Source organism: Zeugodacus cucurbitae, chromosome 3, assembly GCF_028554725.1.
Source record: "Zeugodacus cucurbitae isolate PBARC_wt_2022May chromosome 3, idZeuCucr1.2, whole genome shotgun sequence".
Classification (NCBI taxonomy): domain Eukaryota; kingdom Metazoa; phylum Arthropoda; class Insecta; order Diptera; family Tephritidae; genus Zeugodacus; species Zeugodacus cucurbitae.
In genome coordinates, this window is record NC_071668.1 from 24238965 (window position 1) to 24259637 (window position 20673).

Sequence of the window (20673 nt, forward strand, 5' to 3'; positions counted from 1 at the left end):
TTGTTACAACACTAAAAACATGTGAGTTGCTTTCAAATGTTCAAATTCTCTATTTTCAAGAAGAACAATTTTGAAAACAAAGCCAACAGCAATAATAACAACAACATACTATATGTATAGTGCCGCAAAGCTTTCACGTGAAAAGTGCAGAGAAATAAAAAATGTGAAAAGAAAAAAAAAAATAAAAATAAAATAAAATAAACAAAATCATATGAATTTGCTCGCCAAGATCGCACCGACTCGCTTGTGAAAAGCATGAAATTTTCTTTCTGGTACGCGTAGATTTTTTAAAAATAGCACGCGCTGTCAGTTTTTCAAGAGAACTGCTGCCGATAAGTTGCGCTGAATACGAAAGTTTAAAGTTTTCATTCACATGTTTTCGTAATAACTGGAAATTTTCAACGAAAAGAGTGCGTTAAATAATTAACTGTAATGTTTATGTGGAGTGTGAAAAACCTGTAGAAATAATTGTGAAACATACGAAAAGTATTTTTTTGAAATTATGAAATAAAACAGAATACGTGTTAATAAGTGATATTTATGTGTATACATATATGAACCTATATGTATGGATATATATTTAATATGATCTTGAATTATAAATACATATATTATGTATGCATGAAGAAGTAAAAAATAAATTGAAGTGATTGTGAAACCGCAAATTGGCAAAAAAGTGTGAAAATTTTCTTAAAACACATACATACATACATACATACATGTGAATGTGTTTAAAGCAAATCAGCATATCTGTATTGGTTAGTGTTGTTGTTCTAAAGTGATAAACGAATACAATCAGTCAGAGCAGGGAAAATCCTGTTTTTACAAAAAAGTACAAACACATATACATATTTAAATATAATAATAATATATTCAATTGAAAACGCAGTTGAAGATACATGAAAGTCTAAGACGCACACGGCAAAGTTCGCAATTACTCGAAGCATAAATAATTTTGTGGTAGGTAACCCATTACCGAGGCCAAGCACACGCGGCACACAGTCGGTCTTTTGTCTCGAAAGACGAAAATTCTTGTCTTGGCCGTCGAGCAGGCACAACGTTATTTTGCAGTAGGAAGTCGTCCGCACAAACAAACGGTACACATTTTAAACGCCGGTCGCAATCGCTAACACCGAGTATACAAACATACACAGAAGTACCGAAGCCTTCAACCAACAGCGATAGAAAGCACACCAATACGACCAATACTTAAGATCTCCTTCGTACGCGATGGATGAACAAAGCGAACAGCCCACACAACAACAACAACAACAACATAGCGGCACTACAACATTCGTCAATCAATCTTCAACAACGGCAATACAATCGCAGCCACACGACGACGACGCTTGGTGGTGGGAAGTGGAGAATGGTGATTTGATTTTAGACCTCGTGCCAAATATTGATGCGGCGTCGCATAGTGAAAGTGAAAATGTCAACAATAACAACAGCAACCACACCAGTGAATTATCAACAGATTTCGTCGCATTGTTGAAGAGTGGCGAAACGGTTAATGTGACATTGTTGGCGAACAATACAAATACCAGTGATGGCAGCGCTGATAGTGCGATTGTCGAAAACATTGCTGAAGCGACTGCAAGCCTTCACAAGCAGTTGACCGAGAAAACACAGGCTGACATTGTACTAGAGGTAGAAAATAACGACGCCACAACATATAATTCGCCCGACTACTCACATGATCCAACCATCGCACCCAGCCAAGCAGCTGCACGCGAACAAACGCTCGAAGAATTCAAAGAGGAATTGCGCATTAAGCGACTAACTCGTCAGACGGCTGTACAAGACTTACGTGATGAGATTGCCACATTGCGTCGTCAGTTGGCCGAGGAGCAGGAGCTGACGCGCCGCTTACGTCGAAACAATGCTGTGGAGGTGTCCAGCACTGATGTGGAGCCGTCATCGGTGGATGAAGAGGGCGCTATTGGTGGCACCACCAACGCTGAACCCGATTCCGATGATGAGGATCCACAGAGTCGCGGACGTCATGCTAATATTGAGTTAGCCAATGCACAGCTGGCACTTCAGATGGCTAATGCGGAGAATCTGTCGTTGCGCACCGAAATGGGTGTGGTACAAAAACAAGTCGGTACACTGAAGGAAGTTATCGCTTGTTGCAAGCAGATGTTGAATGTCAAGGAGGAGCAGTGTGTACAGGTGAGTGTGTGACCATTTTGCGCAGTACAATGTACGCTCTAATCTATTTCGCTCGACTTTTTCTATTTTATGCCATTGGAATTCTATAATTATTTACTTTTAACTTATTGCGTATTAACTCTTGAAACAAAAGGTGTGTTGGGTTCCTAATTCTTCTCGAAGTTTTCTAGAAATATGGAAGAAACTGTGGTCTGCCGTTGAAGCAGTATTCCGTTATAATAAAGAAAGTCAGGTTTTAGACTTTTCAAATAATTTATCTCAGTTCGAAAAACGATTAAAACTGATAACCTTGTATTCGTAGTAATGGAAAGGAGATGCTGGGAACAATATTTCTAGTTCTAGTTTAGAAGTTTTCTAGAAATATGGAAGAACCTGTGATCTGTCTTGATGCATTATTCCGTTATAAAAAAAGTCAGTTTTTAGACTTTTCAAATACTTTGCCTCAGTTTAGATATAAACTGATAAACCTGTGTCATTTGTAATGGAAGCAAGATACTGGGAACTATATTTTTAGTTCTAGTTTAGATTCAATTCGCCATGTTTAGAATTTACAAATTTGTTTGATGTTTGTCTAGAATTTTCGTCCAATTTGTGTTTGACTTCATACTATTCGACATATGGAGGGTCCTATAAGGTCTAAGTCATCTTCTAATGACTGGCGGTTTTTATGAAAACCTTTGTCTGTCTGTATAGTGCTCCATAGGTGCGTCAGAGTTGAACCAACAGTTAATTGGTTATGAATCTGGAACATATCAAATCGTCGGATCTCTAAAGCAACAAGGCAACGGTTTATTTGTATATCAATATCAACTAATTACCCATTTTCAACGGGTAAAAAGCTGTTGCCTTCAGGTTCTTATGAGAGTACACGCGTAGATCTAGGAGTATTAACGGTAAATTAGTTGGTTCATCTGCTTTATGGTGTTACTTCAAATTGGGAATTGGATTTTTAGTTTGAGAAATACTTAAAATTATTTTATTTTTGTTGCGACTCGCACATGCTCAATTAATCAAGTAAGTTTAACAAATATTTCCTTGTCAATGTTGGTGGTGAATACGCTTTGGTGTTATCTAAAATTATTGAATTCTTCTCTTTTACAGGATCAACTAAAGAATGCCAAGCTTACAGCCACTAAGATGCATCTAAGGTCCCTAAGTGATCGATGCTTTTTCTGTGGAGCTTTGTATATTGGAACTAAATTTAAATAATGTTTCGAGCATTCAGCATATATTTAAGTCCATAAATGTACATTTGTGATGGTATTAAAGAAAAAGCACACTTTTACTACTACTTTACTAAAGACAGTAAATTTGCACAATCGATAAAAGCACTTCTTGTCGATCAAAATATTGATCTCAATGGATTGGAAATTTTTTGTGTTTTAAAAAATCCATTCTTAAAACTTTAGTTGTACGATTTATTGTATATTGACTCTTGAAAAAAATCGTTTTACATATTGTTATTATATACTTATATACTTTTATAACATTACTAGTATTCTAAGTATTTTTTAATAAATTATTTATTATTAAATGCGTAATTTATGCGCAGAGATTCTGTTGGTAATTGATATTTTTTATGGATAATTTTTCGATAAGTATATACAGGCTGACCATTGAATATCACTTATGGAAAATATGTGATATCAACATATTTCCGTATATTTAAAATGCTGTATTTAAATTCGGCAATAATAGATATTTTGCATTCGCTCTATTTTCGTTAGTGTTGAATCGAACACACAACTGGTATAAAAACAATAAGCAGACTGGTATAATTAAATAGAAAGCGCTTATAACACTTAAAGAGCTATAAAATATACTTTCTTGTACTAAATTCGACGAGATAAGAACTCTTTAAATAGTTCGCTTAGTGGTGTATAGCATGTAGTAGAGTAAAGTCATGCAGTAATTACCGATTAAGCGGACATTACTCATACGCCACGTACCACATATACTATAATATTTACTGTCTACGCTTTCAAAACAATAAAATCTCTCATTATTACTCATCAAATGCTTTATTATTCACTCAACGCCTGCAAAGTAAAAAAAAAGCAAATTATCGTTATTAAAAATTGCATGCGACTTGTCAATGGCCTTGTCATTGAATTGCACACAAAGTGGCATATATGCTGCAATTTGTCCGACATCTGCTGCATTACGTTCACACTCTTTTAGTTTTCAAAAAATAATTGCGTTAACGCGACATCATCTTGTTGTAAAGCATTATTTTATTTTCGCTTAAGCTCACAACAGATTTCGACCAGCGCAGCAATACAATTAAATCAGCTATTTTATTGTAATTTCTGTGTCTAAAATAATTTTCGAACACTTGAGATTAATTATTTTAGTTGTGTAAATACACTCAAAGCAACGTTTCCATTGCTCCATTTTGCTCTTAAAAAGGAGTTTTTGGTTCTTTAATCAATCGACTTCTATTCGCCAACTCTCTGCTCGTTAAATTTGAGCACTCTTGATAAATAACTGGCAGAAATAAATTATACAGTTTAGATTTGTGCAAGGGACATACTCCCAAACTAATTAAAGTGGTATAAACGCTTGCTAAACTATACTTTAGATTATGCCAGTTTAAGAGTTTTATACCAGTTACTGTTCGATTCGCCAATCCAAGGTTTGACTACTGAAATAATATTATTACAACATTTGGTAATTAGAGTGAGATTAGGTATTGTTTAACAATACAGAATAGCTTCTGTAAATAAACAACTGGCCCAAAATTTTTTAAAATTTTATTTCAATTTATGTGCCACTAAAAATAATAATAAAACTCAAAATAATCAGTATTAATTGAGTTTACAATTTTCATTTTCAGCTTAAAACGAAATTAGACGAAATCGAAACGGCATTCGGTGAACGTGAATTGAAAATCATGTCGAGCAATTTGAGACAAGAATACGAACGTCAATTGGGCAACATACGGCAACTGCGTCAATTGTACGAGGAGCGACAGCGCATCGCATTGGCTGAGCAAGAGAATTTGCAGAGATTAATTTCGATCAAAAGAGACGAATTGGCTGCCGAACAGCAAAAGTAAGTGCCAAAGCAAAATATATATATAAAACAAATAAAAATTAATTGGCAGACATTAAAACTTGTGTTTTTCGAAAAGAAAAAAAAAAAACAGTCAATGGTGAAATTTTGCAATGCATTTTATTTACATATTTTCTTAAAATTAAATATTTCAGTTATGTGCTGCGACACTTTATATACACTTTATGTACACATATTATATATTTTGAATGATGACGCATATTCTATATTCTTATTTGCATAGTCATCGCATGTTAACTGAAATACACATGTCGAAAATGTAAATATGTTATATATTTTACTACATACTTAAGTGAATTTCATCAGAATAAGTATGTGGGTCTATGGTTCACTGAAATTTATAGCCAAAGTATCTGATTTAATTTTATGAGTATATTTATTTATGAAATATATTTACTTGTATGTAGATGTCATGTTTCATTTTGTTTACTAATTTCGAAATGAATAGCTAGCTTTGAAGCAAATAGTGCTCCTGAAGGTATAAAGGTGGTAAACTCTATAGTAAGAGAAAGTCCGTAAAGTTTAAAGAGTAGATTTCGAAAAGATGCTTTTACTATTTGGCGTTAGTGCATATCAAAGCGTCAATGAATTCACTTGAAAAATTATTCTTTCCGCTGGACTACTGCATTTGGAAACAATGTTCGAGAGAGCATTATCAAGTTTTGTCAAACAACATCCATTGAACTCCTTATTTAAGTAAATGGTGGCTGTTATATCAACATTACCAACTAAAAATCTGACCAAAAATTTAAAATATTTAATTGGGAAAGAAAAGAAATAAGATTTGGCTTTGTTATTGACTGCCATTCAATAATTATTAATTATTATTATAATAATTATTTTTCTGAATGCTTTAGCTGATTAATTCCATATTTATATTATTATATTTATTATTATTATATTTATTTTATTTAATTATTTAATACAAATACAAAACACTTAAACACGAGTTTAAGCTGAAACAAATTTGTATTAATTTTATTAATTAATAGTACTTCTTTCTTTTTTGCGCGATAGGCACGTTTTCGCAATCACAAAACAACTAACAATAGGCCACTAACAAAACAAACCACAAGCACTTGAATAAAAACAACATTTTGTGTTGAAAATGTGTATTTAATTCTATTTAATTTATATCGACAGCAGCGTGCTCACGAAACGTGGTATTTGTATAAATAGGTCTGTAGGGTTATAGAGCTGACCCAGCAGGGAAAACTCTACAGCTTAGATAAAATATTTGGACAATAATAACAAAATTATGAACGATTAAATATTTAATGATTTTTAAGATTTATACAGAAAAGTAAAATAACATAATTAATTAACAGAAAAAATAATAAAATTTATCAAAAATTAACAAAAAAGAAAATAATAAAAAAAATTAAAAAATAATTATAATAAATTATAGCAATTATTTAATCTAAAAAAGCGGCTTAGCTAATTTTTTGAATTCAAAAGTATGTAGAAGAGCTATTTGCTGTCCGATAAGTAGAATTTAATTAAAAAAATTACCATAATTGCTGCCATCATTAGGTCAAATTTAATGACAAAAATTCGATCACAGCTGTTAACCCAATTTGTTTCGCAATCATAATTTGAACTTTTTCATTTTAATATTTTACTATATTGCTAATTTAGCTCCAAAAATAATATACAATACAAAAATAAAATGACAAACATTTTGACTGACTGTTTGGCTGACCTTAATGTCATAATGATGTCATAACCATATTTAGTGGCAATAGATATATGTATATAAAGTATTATTCCTTGAAATTAAAATATTGTATTCTGTCTCAAAAATTATATAGAAACCGTTAAAAAGTGTAAAGGTTTATTTGTCAGTTTTTAAAACTATCAAAAATGGTCATTATTCTAATAATGGCAGAATTATGACATGTCTCTGACAAATATATAGTATATGAAATTCTGTGGATTTGTAAAATACTTCGTTGTCTAATAAAATCTATTAATTGAAGGAAGAGGAAAAAAAAATTAAGAAGTACTAAATATATTTTGATTTTCGAATTTTAGTACTCATTAAATTTTAGTACTTGATCACCTTAGTATAACGCATATGCAAGCACAGTGATATTTTTAGTGTATGCGCCTATGACACATGCAGACATACATATATGAGCACGTGCTCTTTCCAATTATTGTTGCTATCTCAGAGGGGTGAAGCGTAATTTTTGTTCTTTCACTGTTGCTTTGGTATGTGAGAAAAATTATGAAATGAAAACAGAAACAGAAACAGAAACAAAAGCAAAAATCTAAATACAACAGACTAATATAAACAAAGCCAAAAATTACAAAATTTTTTATTAGTTCCATGCGGGAAAGCGAAAAATGTACTCGCAAATAGAAAATGAAAAAAAAAAAAATGTGTTTACATATTGTATTTGCTGTGCAACAGCTTGACTGGCAGACTAGCTGACTTACATTTGTAGCAGCGAGTTATTATTTTTCGCTGTGTTAAAACTTTCAGTGCGCACAGTGGGCTGTTTGTGATTAAAAAAATTTATTTTTTTCTCACAAAAAATAATTCTTATGAATTTGTATTTTATTATTAAGCGCTGGGGCAAATATAACTAATAGTTGGTTCGGTATAGGCAGTTGATTCAGAAATTTTAATGTCTTCGTTTTATGTTATAACTATTGAAATTTTGGAATCAGACGTGTATAAAATCCTAAATTGCTGTTTTTGTGTTTGTGGGTTCATACTCCCTGAGAAAATTAAATATACAATATACTACATAGAAGCATCTTTTTGTGTGTTCCAAAAGTTCAGTTTTTATATTATTGAGTTTAGTTTAGCAACATCACTGTATTCGGAAATCTTATGCTGTTCAGATAATTTTTAGAATTAAAAAAATTTAAATAGTACCAAATAGACCTAATTGTTTGTCGAAATGTAAATGAAAATTTGTATGCATTCTTACTCCGCAATGACACACTATTCGTTATGCCTTCGCGGCGCTTGGGCTGTCACACGTCAATAGGCAAAGTTTGGTGATTCCCAAATTACGGGCGCAGTACGACAACACGAGTTCAGCTGCAGCATGCAGGAGGGTAGGCAAAGTTTTTGTTTCGCAAATTTCTGCTCACAACATAAAAGTGCGAATGTTGCTCAACTTTTTACGTCAACATATGCGCTCATATGCTCCTTCCCCACATTAAATATGCATGCGCACAAATTTAAAAGAATACACTCATATTCCCAACCAAGTTAGCTTGGCTGTGTAGCCTACTAGGAAATTTTCTGTGTGTTTAGTCTTGCGGTGACAGGCTATTTTTGGTTGCTTCCTTTTACTTTTGGTTGTTGTTTGCTATTTATTTTATAAACATACACACATGCGAACGCGTTGGTGTTTTAATACGCTTCCGGCGCCCTTTTACCCGTTGTTATTTGCTTGACATTATTATACAAACATAAAAAAAATATTAGATAGCGCCATGTATGTTCGTAAACAGCTGAATATGCTTGCTTATGCAGTGGTTAATTGAAATTTCTTTTGGAGAGTTGAGGTTATAATTGACAAAAAAAAGTAATGCAAAATATTGTTTTCTTACATGAAGTAATTAAAATGGCTACAATTATTTTATAACCACTTTGTACTGCAGTTTTGCGCATAAAAAAAAAATAAAATATTCAGTTTTTTTAAGTTTTTCAATATTAAATTTTGATTTCCGAAACACCTATTCATTGTTGGTCATGCGCAAAGGAAAATATATATAAATTCTATTTTAATTTTATACTGCCTCAACTCGAGCTTTGAGCAAATGATATTCTCCTTAACGGGAAATGAAATCTGAAAATGGCCCTTATATTCCATTAGTAGTTGGGAGCTTTCATATTATTTTAAAGGTCTCTTCATTTGTCGAATAATATCAAGGAGCACACCAAGATAGAAGAAGAGGCTCGTTAAATTATTTAAAGTAATCCCGAAACCTTTGAAAATCGTTTTATTAGAGTCTTAAAAAAAGTTACTTGCTGGTAAATTCTTGGCCTAAAACAATATTGTAATGATTCCCAAGCCTCCGTATTTGCGAGACATGACTTAGTGTGAACTTTAAAGAACCGTCGTTTTGCAAGCATAAGAGATATTGCTGAAAGAGTCAAAGGCTATCCCAAAAATCTAGTTTGAGAAGTGTTCTGACGATTGGAAGAAGCGTTGTCTTAAGTGCATATTGCCAAATGGGTGCTATTTTAAAGACGATTTTACTAGATATACTTTTGACTAAGATTTCCTAGACTCTGCACTTTAATGTATTTTAGTCGGTTTGTTTGAATTTATTTAGATATATTTTATGAACCATATTTCAATACAATTTAAACCATTAATCGCATTGCACCAAAACAACATACATAGGGATGCTGTACTTTGGAAATAGTCGTCTTAGTTGTGTTAATTCAATGTTTCGCCACTATGTCTGAATTTTGTATCCCCGAAAAACTAATTTGACTGTGTAAGCAGACGTTAAGCAACACTAAAAGCTCCATCAGGATCGAGAAACACCTCTCCGAGCCCTTCGATACCAAACGAAGTTTCAGACAGGGTGACTCAATAGACTCTTCAATCTATTGCTGAGAGCTAAATAGAGAAGCTACAATCTTTTATAAGAGTGTACAGCTGCTGGCGTACGCCAAAGATATCAACTTGGATTTTTCCCAACTAGCTCAGGAAGCGAAGCGTCTTGGCTCCCACATTGCTATTGACAATCATAACATTGAAATTGGAGATAATTTCATCTATCTTGGAACCAGCATCGACTCCAACAACAATATCAGCCTTCAAATCCAACGCAGAATCACTCTTGCCAACAGGTGCTACTTTGGAGGTACGTACTACTGAGTAAGCAATTGAAAAGTAAAGTCCTCACTCGACGAACCAAAATCAAACTCTACAAGTCGCTTATTATTCCCGTCCTGATGTATGGCGCTGAAGAATGGACGATGACAACATCCGATGAGATGACTCTTTGGGTTTTCGAAAGAAAGATTTTACGGTAGATGTATGGCCTTTTGAAAGTTGGCAAGGGCGAATACCGCCAACGATGGAACGATATGCTGAACGACTTGAACGTCGATATTGACATATGTAGTTCACTGAATAAAAACACATCGGATACGCTGACAGGTTATGTTGTCCGAATGTACGAAAACACTCCAGTTGTGAATGTGTTCGAAGCAGTACCCACTGGGAAAACCGAAGAAGAGGAATAGCTCCACTCCCTTTGTAATGATCAGGTGGAGAGCGATCTGGTTCCACTTGGTATCAGGAATTGGCGCCAAATTGAAAGAGAAAGAAAAAGATACGAATGGCGCGCTATTATTGATCGAAGAAGCCCATTTTTACTGTCTGCTGCGTCAAAAAACTTGTCACCCATACTGCGCTATCTTTCACTTTTAATCCAATGCTTCATTAACATCTTTTGTTATCTGCTATTCAAAAGTGATGACATTGACAGACCACACATATCTCCAGACTTGATTCGAGTTCAAGCCAATCTGATCCCGGTTTAACGCTATATCGACCCTGGATTTTGAAACCGTATTAATATAAATATAAAAGTATTAAGTAAAAATTAATGGAAACTATCATAAATATCAAAGGGACTTGGTTTTCAAAGTTATTCCATATTAACATACTGACAAAATTATGTCTCCACTTATATATTATCTATTTGCAAATATTTTAATTTTGAACAATATCACCAATCAATAATTCCAAATTATGTCTATAATTTATGTTGTACAATTATTTCCGTTAGGAACCATATTTTAAAGGTAAATAGTGTTTAGCACAAGTAAAATTTATTTTTGGTGTTAGATATTCTCAATTAAACACTTTGGCTCCAGCAGCGCTTATCATTATTTTTAAGGTAAAATTTTTAATTATTGCAAATATAAAATGTCAACAATGAAGCTACATATTCATTTACTTCAAATTGTAGTACAAATAAAAATAAATCCAGATTTTTCATATTTCCCTTTCAACAGATTAATTTCCAAATAGCAAACACTAAATGTTACTTATACGCAGTGTCGCACAATCAGAGTGACGCAGCTGTAGCTGCAAATCCAGAATGGCATACGCCATTAAAAACGTGCTGACATATTTTAACAAAGCCATAAACGATAATATGTTTGGGAAAGGGATTTGCAACTACATATATGTATGTTCGATATATGTATATGGGTGTTTGTGCACACATAATCTGTCATTTACACTTCTCTCTTCGATTGTCGTTTAATCGTAAAATGTTTACATTTGGCAAATTTTTCCCATTTAATTGCAAGAAAAATGCAAACATTCACAAATTCCAACACACACACACACAATGCAATGCTTGTCAAAATATTCCATGAGCTTATATGAGTTTGCACAGAATTTCTGAAGAAACTTCTTTTAATTTTTTTCTTTCTCTTTCTATATTTGCAGAACGAAAAACTTCGAAGAGCATAATCAAACATTGATGAAGGAAATTGAAAGCGCAAATATAGAATTGGCAACATTGCGCGAAGAATGCAACGAACACAAATTCGAGAAGAAAGCACTCAAAGAGGAAATGGGCACAGTCAATACGGTGCGTATAAGAATTTCTATTATACATATGTATGTGTGTGCGTTTGCATGTTTTGTATGTGTATGTAGTAACTATGACGCGAGTATGGTAAACGCTCGTAAGCGGATTTCAAGTCAATTGTAAACTTGGAAATTGTTTGCTTTGTGTCTTCACTCACACAATTACAATGTGCATCAGAATGTGTGTGTGTGTTTAAATACCACATATGTATGCATGTGTATGTGTGAATGCTCATGTTTTCATTGGTAAAAAGTTTTGGTAAACCGGAATGACAGGAAGCGTTGATGCATTCCTGCATTTCCAGCAGAATATTTCCAAGTGTCGAAATTTCACTTGATAGTCATTGAGTTGATTGAATTTGCTTAAAATCATATTTGGATAGAGGGTGCGTAAGTGTTGGCATTGTAGATTTTAATAGCAATTAACAGCAATTGTTAACATTTTCATTTCTCTAACAAGTCGTTGAGAATTCATCATTTTTTATTTCCTTTTTTTGGAAAACATTTGTGAATTGATAGTAATAATTGAAAATATTTGTCACAGCAAATATTTAGTTTTATTTTAAAATCTATAGGACAAAATTGTTGCTCTATCCTGACAACTCGATAATGACCAGTCCAAACTTATATTACTGGATAAATCAGTAAAGTTTTTACGATTCTTTACGGGTTTGGAATTAGTTAATGTTAACACAAGTTTGTCAGTAGCTCAATGCTCAGGAGAGTCTTAGCAAGCCAGAAGAGGGATGTTTGATTCAATCAGCTAACAATGGGACCATGGCCAATTAATTTTGGAGCTAGTCTAGCCTTTCATTGTGACCAGAGCTCATTTTGTGAAATTAGTCCGCAGCATAAATTCAAATCCTTTAAGTCTTCTGTTTTCGGACGTTAAATTCAATTCATCCCTAAAATTCAGTGCCGAATTTGGGCAGAAGGCGTCAAGGCACAAGCGAGTTATTATAAGAACACGACTCTAAGTTTTCATAATTGAGTTGTAGATGTTGCATAGAAGTTATTCCTAGATCCAGAATATTACTGATTTATAAGTAAAAAAGATTGACGGTAGGTGAGTTAACGGTCTATTAAATAAAATATTCCCAGTCAAGATTCTGAAGTAAAATGATGATAAGCATTGATAAGATCAAGTACAGCGATGCAATAAAAATACTTAACAATTAAGGTAGTTTTTTAGTCCTTGGTCTATTGCTGAACCTAATTTTGGGTCAGATAGTCTACATGGAAAAAATATTTTACTAAGCTTAGTGGGTTTCATATATATATATTTAGCGTAGGAATCGCTCAAGGGATTATAACCGAATCCAACAGAGCGCGCCACTCATTTCTGCTTCTTGTTATTTGGCGCCAATTGAAAATACCATGTGAAACCAGGTCGGTACTCACCTGGTCCTTCCATCGGAGTGGAGTTCTTCCTCTTCCTCGGCTTCTACCGGCGGGTACTAAATCGAATACTTTCAAAGCTGGAGTCTTTTCGTCCATTCGGACCTAGCCAGCGTAGCCGGCTTATCGTTCCATCGTCTACATTCAAAGGATCATAAATCTGTCGCAAAACCATTCTCTCGAAAACTCCTAGAATCGTCTAATCGGTTGTCAACATCCGTCCACGCTTCTGCACCAGACACCAGGACGGGAATAATGAGTGACTTGTAGAATTTGATTTTGGTTCGTCGAGAGAGGACTTTACTTTTCAATTGCCTACTCAGTCTAAAGTAGCACCTGTTGGCAAGAGTGATCCTGCGTTGAATTTCGAGGCGCACATTGTTGGTGTTGTCGGTTTCATAGATATTTTCTTTAAATCGATCGTATTGTTGCACCTCCACTATTCAAGGCATATATTTCGTTTTCAAGTTATTAAAGACGATATAAATTTTCCGCGGTTCAAACCCCGTATCTCCATTAGATTTGATAAAATCAGAAGGCATTTTATATTAATTTACCGCTATTAAACTCCCATCAAGATTCGTTCAAATTAAATGTTGCCAGCCTGTATATCGTAGCCCAACTATTGGCCATGATGAAGTGAAAATATTTTTCCTTAATTACAAAAGGCCAGCACACATTCCCACAGCAAGCATGATAACAGGAGCTCGATTAAAATCACACTCACACACACACATACGAGTATGGATATGCATACTGCGGTACTTCAACGTAGCTGTGTGCTATTGCTTGTCTTACGCTACTTGTATTTGCTGTTGCAAGCAATTAATCACACTTTTCTACATTTGCAGCTCTTTAGCCAGATGGTGATGGGCTTCAATGGCGAGAATAACTTGGATATTGATCGACTGACGACGATGTTGGAGGAGAACCGCGGCCTGCTCAACGACATGGCAACGAAGGAAGCAAATTGCACTGATGGCGCAACGTTACCGAAATTATTATTCGAATTAGTCGAAGAGGCGGGTATGGGCGGCAAGTCCACCGAGTGCAATCGTAGTCCAACACCTACGTCAATTGTGAACAACAGCGCTGACGAGGAAGACTACAAACTGCATAGAGATACACCCGATCGTGGTGAATGCCGCAACTTAGAAAGCGAAGAACTTGTGTCTGCTGAACCGGCCGCTGTGGCAGCCGACCACAACAATACCAATTGCAAGACTGAAAATGCTGCCGTCACTTGTGCCACTGCCACAGCCAACGCCACTGCAGGCGCTTGCTGCGGTAGAAGACACCATCGTAAAAGTGCCGGCAACCGGATGAAATTACCAACAGCCACTGCCGCAACAGACTGCACTGCAATGTCAGCTACTGCATTGAGAACCCATGAACCAGAAGTTATGAGTAAAGTTGCAACGACACAAGAAATTATTGGTAACTTGCCGAAAGTTTGGAAAGTGCTAATGGAGCTCTTAAGTCACCACAAAATCGAGCGGGTGCAATTTGAGGAGCATGGCGCCAGCGAGGATTGCTACAAATCCGTTGAGACGGCCAATGGACCAAAGGCGGAACTGAGCGTCAGCAAGACATATATTAAGTTAAAGGTGAGTGTAAAGCGCGTTGTAACACACACACACACACACACACACTTTAGCTTTGGCATAACCGTTATGCCATCGTCTTGTCTTGCACTGTGTGTTGGTGAGTTTGGGTACGGCGCGTCAGTCAAGCTTGTTAGCAGCCACTTCCGTTTAGAGAAAGCGTGGCGCAACGCTGCGGAGTTATGTAAAGTGGCCGTTGCACTTAACGACGTGTTGCGCACAACTTTTAACATTTTTCACTTAAACAGTTTTATGGACCAACCCCCCACCTCTTATTTCAAAGTTGCACTTTTCAGGTTGATTATTTTTGTCAGACTTGAGTAAATTCAAATGCGCTCTTTTCATTACTCACGAAGACTTTCGACCACTTGTGCATGCTGCGACAGCACGTAAATGAATTAACGATAACATGCGGTTGAATACTCAAGCGGCACTTTATAAAAGTTGATGAAGTTGTTAAGTAGACGTTTGGTACTTTTAATAGATCACTTAATGTTTGAATGCCACATGAAGCAGGTCGTAAATTTTATGAAATGACATGTGACTATAAACCGTAAGTTAATCGGCTGCGCAAAGGGTGTAGTTGTCATTAACGTGAACTTGCTTGTAATAAGTAAAATTTATACCGTCAACTTCTAAGTCTTTAGGATTCAATGGGTATTCAATATCTAATAGTGGTATTAATAGTACTTGCCATCTGTATAAAGTTACGATGCTGAAATGAGAGCTATTTAAATAGTCGTCGAATGGGATATCGTGGAATCGATTTTTGTGAAGAATCTAGACTGTATGATTTTAAGAGATGCTACGACTTCCTTTCGAAATGACGTAGAAAACTCAACAAGTTAGCTATCCATAATCCATTGATTTAACCGATCTATATATGGTGGCTTTAATATAAAATTCTTTTATAAATGATTTTTCATTAAGAGCGCTACAAAAACGCTTTGGGATATCAATACAATTACTTATTCCTGTGAAAGAACATTCGATAACATTATATAAGGAACCCGATTTCTTTTGTATGGCCATCACGGGCACGCTTGTAGAAGTCCAGATGCTGAACCCAATAGTCGACGATTTTCACGCATAAATCGGCCGATACTGCGGCAATTTCATGTTCGATATTCGTACGAAGTTCATCAATCATCGCAGGCTCGTTGGCATAGACCATAGACATGACGTTTTCCCACAGGAAATAGTCAAACGGCGTCGAATTGCACGACCGAAGCGCCCAATTGACTGGGTCATTTCGTGAGATAACACGTTCACCAAACTTGATTTTCAATAAATCGATTGTGACATTCGCTGTGTCGCTTGTGGCGCCGTCCTGTCCGTTTGGAACCAAATATTGTCCAAGTCCATTTCATATAATTCGGGTCAAAAATATTCGGTTATCATTGAGCGGTTCCCATTCACAGTAACGTGCCGGTCTTGATTATCACGGATCACGGATGCCGCCAGCTCATAAACCACATGCAACCGTATTTTTTTGGGATGCAATGGTGACTCATGGAGTACGTGTGGATAGCTGCCTGACTAATAACGCTATTTTGCTTATTGACGAAGTCATTCAGCCAGAAAGGAGGAAGATGATTTTTCGATGATCCGGATAATTTTCAAGTTGTTGCTCAGCCCAATTCACGAACATACTACGATTCTGGTGGTCAACCGACTTCAGTTCTTGCGTCAATTTGATATTGTAAGGATGTAGGCCAAGATCGGCAGGATATGACCAAATGAAGTGTTTTCAGCGAGTTGGTTAAGACTGTTTTCGTAGTTTAGCAGATAACTACATTGAATTAGTGAATCAGGAAGGATTCAAAAGTAGTATACCCTTGTGCAATAATCCTCCACCCAATATTTGGATCCGCTTAATTTTTTCCATTAAGATCTTTTGGCTGAGTTATCTCAAACTGTAAGTGATATGTATACCGTCCAGAGACAATAATTATATCGAATATATGAGTTTTGGGGAGGATGCAATCATTAATCATTAAGAGTAACGAAAATATGAAATTGTGTACAGTTATTTACATATTTACTTTACTTATTCATATTTTATAACTTTTTAATAAATATTTTTTTCTCATTCGCCAACGATAGGATCTAATATTGGAGAAAAAGTCGTTAGTGAAAGATACGAATCGCCTGAAAACCTTAAACTGCCATCTTGAATATCGATTGAACGAACAGGAGAAGCGCTTAAGTGCCGTTAGTTTGGAGTTGACAAAAACTTGGCATTTAGTTGGCAAAATGCAGCGTCAACATCGTCAGCTGCACACACAAGAGCAAATATTGCGGTATCAATTGCAGCAAAAGCGGCGCTTACTCACCGAACTGAAAGACGAGTTGGAGTTTTGTCGACGCAAGTGGGCGGCCGCACGTGCCAAAAACGATGAGAGTCAAGAGCAGTGGAATGATTTACGACGCGAATTTGCATTGCGAAAACTAGAGCATGCCAACAATTCAGCCGAGAGCGGCTACAGTGACTCCGGTCAGGCTTCGGATGAGGAAATAGTCGTGGCAGCGCCTACAAATTTAACCTCTGACATGGAGACGACAACTTCAAATGGTGCAGGTGGAGGCGGCGGTGTCGGTGGTTGTGCCGGTGGAGTTGGCGGTGCGGCTGCGGCATGTAGGCGTAAACGTTTGAAGGAAATGTTCGAACATTCACGCAAGATAAAGCGCATGCAAAGCACTTCGCCCGGACGTGCCGGTGATGGTAGCGCCGAGATAGTGTTGCGCTGGAATAGTGCGCCACCAACCTGTGGTTGGCGTGACAGCAGCGAGGCCAATCATGGCGTGGTCGACATATACGGCGATGAAGATAATAACGCCAGCGGCGGTGATGGTGAGTTTGCCGGTGCAGTCGATTTGACAGGTGTAACCGCAACCAGTCGCGGCGCTATACCAAAGAATATTGTTGCACGCAATAGACATCACAGCAGAAGGGATGATATGGCAATGGAGACAGCGACGGATGTGGTCGACGCGGATGATTCGCGAGGTGAACGCGCCGAACGTATACAAAGGCTTGAGGAACAGTGTAAATCGTTGATTCAGCGAGTACTCGAGACATCGGATAATCGTGAGCGGTTAGAGGTGCAATTGCGTAGTTTTCAGGATGAGATCGCGCCGGTGCAATATGCAGTGCCACTGAATGATTTATTTAAAAAGAAACGTATTGAACGCATGACACGCGCCAGTTCTGTGCCTGTTACTGGTACACTCACGCCGAGAGAAGAGGAATATACGCGTAAGCGCTCCGAACGATTGGGGCGGTTAGAAGAAGAGAGTCGCCAATTGTTGTCGCGCATCAAGCGCACATCAGATCGTGGACATTATCTGCGTTGCTCCTTGGACCGTTTGCGACGTGGACCAAGTCGGGAGGGTAGCTTCGAAAGTAATACGGAAGAAGAATCTATCAAAACTGAGGAGAAACCATCGTCTTCTAAGCTAAACATGTTAAAGGAAGACAAGCAAACCGACGATATGATAACTAAAGATCAAGACACAAATGAAGTGGCAGCGTCCGAACCACAGGTAAACTTGAACCCCTTAACAGCAAACGAAGAAGCTTACACAGCGCGACGTTCGGCGCGTCTGCAGCGTTTGGAGAATGAGAGCAAAGAACTGTTAAATAGACTTTCGCGCAACAATGAACGCGGCCAACAATTAGGTAATAAATTGGATGCATTGCATGAGCATCACTCAGATGTGCTTACGAATGGTGTGGATGCAGCTCCATCTAATACGACATTGCCACCAACCACGCCGAAAGTTAGCATAGAGCAGCGTTTGGGAAATATCGAGCAAATATCGTCCAATCGTATGGAACGCTTGCGCATACTCGAGGAAGAGGGCAAAGAGTTGCTCAATCGATTAGCTGGCACTTCGGCGCGTGGTACAGAGATGATCAATCGCATAGCTGCGCGTGAGCAAAATCGCCAGACAACTGCAATTGAAACCAGTGATAGCGAAATACCAGTAACCACCACAGCAGATAAAGTGACTGATCCCGAAGATGAATGTACGGCGGGTATGGAGGCCACCGCGGTAGCTTCAGTGTTGCCTACACTCAATAATGTCGCCTGTTCTAGTATCGTATCAGAGGAATTAACGGACCGCGTTACAGTCACTACCATACCCAGTCAAATTGCTGCACAACAAGGCGCTATCCCAAAGCAACCGCGTACAAAGCCTACGGGCTTGGTGCTGAATGCGGCACTTCGCGCCAAAGCAGCTAACAACAAAGAACCGAAACAAAAACAAAACAATCAGACAGATGGTGAGAGTTTGGAAGATATGGTAAGACGTCTACAGCAAACTCCATACCCGGAAGAACAAAATGTTTTGCAAGAGAAAGGTGATAAACTGGAAGAAATAAAAAAAAAAGATGTGGATGAAAACTGTGAAGTGGGAACTGAAAAGGTGAATCCAAATACTAGCGATACAACGGAATAAACATTTAGAATTAAGTAAATAATCGTATTTTCCGATCTTTATGAATTTTATTCTAAACAACTTGTACTTGATAATTGTAATGAAAGACTTCCTCTTCGTGTTCAAGTAAATTTATATCTATATCTTAATAAAACGATTAATTTGTATGCGTCTTAGAACCAATGTGTTTTCTGGGTGCAACTTTAAGAATGGTATTATGAATGAACAACTGACTCTGGTCTGCAATTAATCGACGAGTCTCTAAGCACGTATAAAAAACGCTCGCTCTTCTTTTATATATGGTTCCAATTATTTCCAAAACATCCGATCTCTCGTTTTAGTGACAACAGTGTTCTCATCCAGTTTAAAAAATATTATTGCCTTCTAGCCTTTTTGAACAGGAGCTAATTGATTAATTAACCAGCCTTTGCTCTATTAGAGCGCTGCTTTATATTGATTTATCATAATAAATATAAATCTAATATTTCTACAGTAATTTGTAATCGAATTATAATCGAGTTGAAAATGCAATTCAATTCAGCGAGTTGTTGTTCACGCCGTAAATTTGGCTGTATTTTTTTATAGCAGTAATACTACTAGACGGTAGATGTCGCTGCTGGAAATAAATAATAAAAAACAATCAGCTGATGAGACTTACCAAATTCTTATGAAAAGCAAAAAAAATCTGATCGATTATCAAATAGCCGGCTGTGCGAAAGGCAAAAACTGGTTTCTCAATTATAAATTTAATTGGTCAATTAATTTGGCTATGCGAAAAGGCTATTATTTGTTTAGTATTGAAATTAATAATGGAAAACTGTATTAAATTTTGTTATGCTTACAGTCAATCCATGAGTTTCTAGAGGTCTAAACTTTTTTGTGTCAGCAGTGCAATAAGACGGGAAAATACTCTCAGGTCCACAAAGAACAAATATTCGCTAACTTTTTGAAGCGACGTACCATTGATTATGGCAACTCTTTAGAATTATACATACATAAGTGTTTCCAAGCAGGGTTGCATTTACGTTTTCGACTCGACTAAATTTATTTGACTCGAAAGGAATTGAAGTTTTAATACCGGTACATTTTTCCTGATGATTTTAACAATATATGTTTGCTTTGTTTTTCTGTACCACAAGTCTGTTGGTAGCATGTCTTTAAAATAAACTATGTAGATATGTACACAATTTCTTAGATAAACTCTTCGTGATAGCCGACTCGCACAGTTTGTTTATTCCATTAAATAATTCACAACCGTCCCATGGGAGCGGCAAATTAAAATGATAACAGATTATGAGATTGTCATATTTTTTACCTGTAGCTCATTACCGGTGCTGTGGTTGCTGCTTGTCTGCTAAATTACTTTCTCTTTGTGTGGGGGCTAC

The 20673-nt window shown here is 36.4% G+C and overlaps 1 protein-coding gene across 2 annotated transcripts; it reads left to right on the forward strand.

The window, feature by feature from the left end:
* Positions 1–270: 270 nt before the first annotated feature.
* Positions 271–19476, forward strand: LOC105214796 (uncharacterized). 2 transcript variants are annotated; one of them, XM_011188445.3, is made up of 6 exons: positions 271–410; positions 890–2175; positions 5012–5229; positions 11697–11841; positions 14090–14845; positions 16949–19476. In XM_011188445.3, exons 2-6 carry the CDS (start codon positions 1231–1233, stop codon positions 19307–19309), a joined length of 4425 nt encoding a protein of 1474 aa, XP_011186747.1. In that variant the 5' UTR covers positions 271–410; positions 890–1230; the 3' UTR covers positions 19310–19476. The 2 variants fall into 2 exon arrangements, with proteins under 2 accessions (XP_011186747.1, XP_054082743.1); XM_054226768.1 differs by having other exon boundaries at positions 273–410; positions 764–2175.
* Positions 19477–20673: the final 1197 nt, after the last annotated feature.

Excerpts from the sequence above, each read along its gene's own strand:
- LOC105214796 (XM_011188445.3), top strand. The coding sequence starts at position 1,231 with ATGGATGAACAAAGCGAACAGCCCACACAACAACAACAACAACAACAT. Across the intron at positions 5,230-11,696 it reads TTGGCTGCCGAACAGCAAAA|AACGAAAAACTTCGAAGAGC; the intron begins GTAAGTGCCAAA and ends CTATATTTGCAG. Across the intron at positions 11,842-14,089 it reads AAATGGGCACAGTCAATACG|CTCTTTAGCCAGATGGTGAT; the intron begins GTGCGTATAAGA and ends CTACATTTGCAG.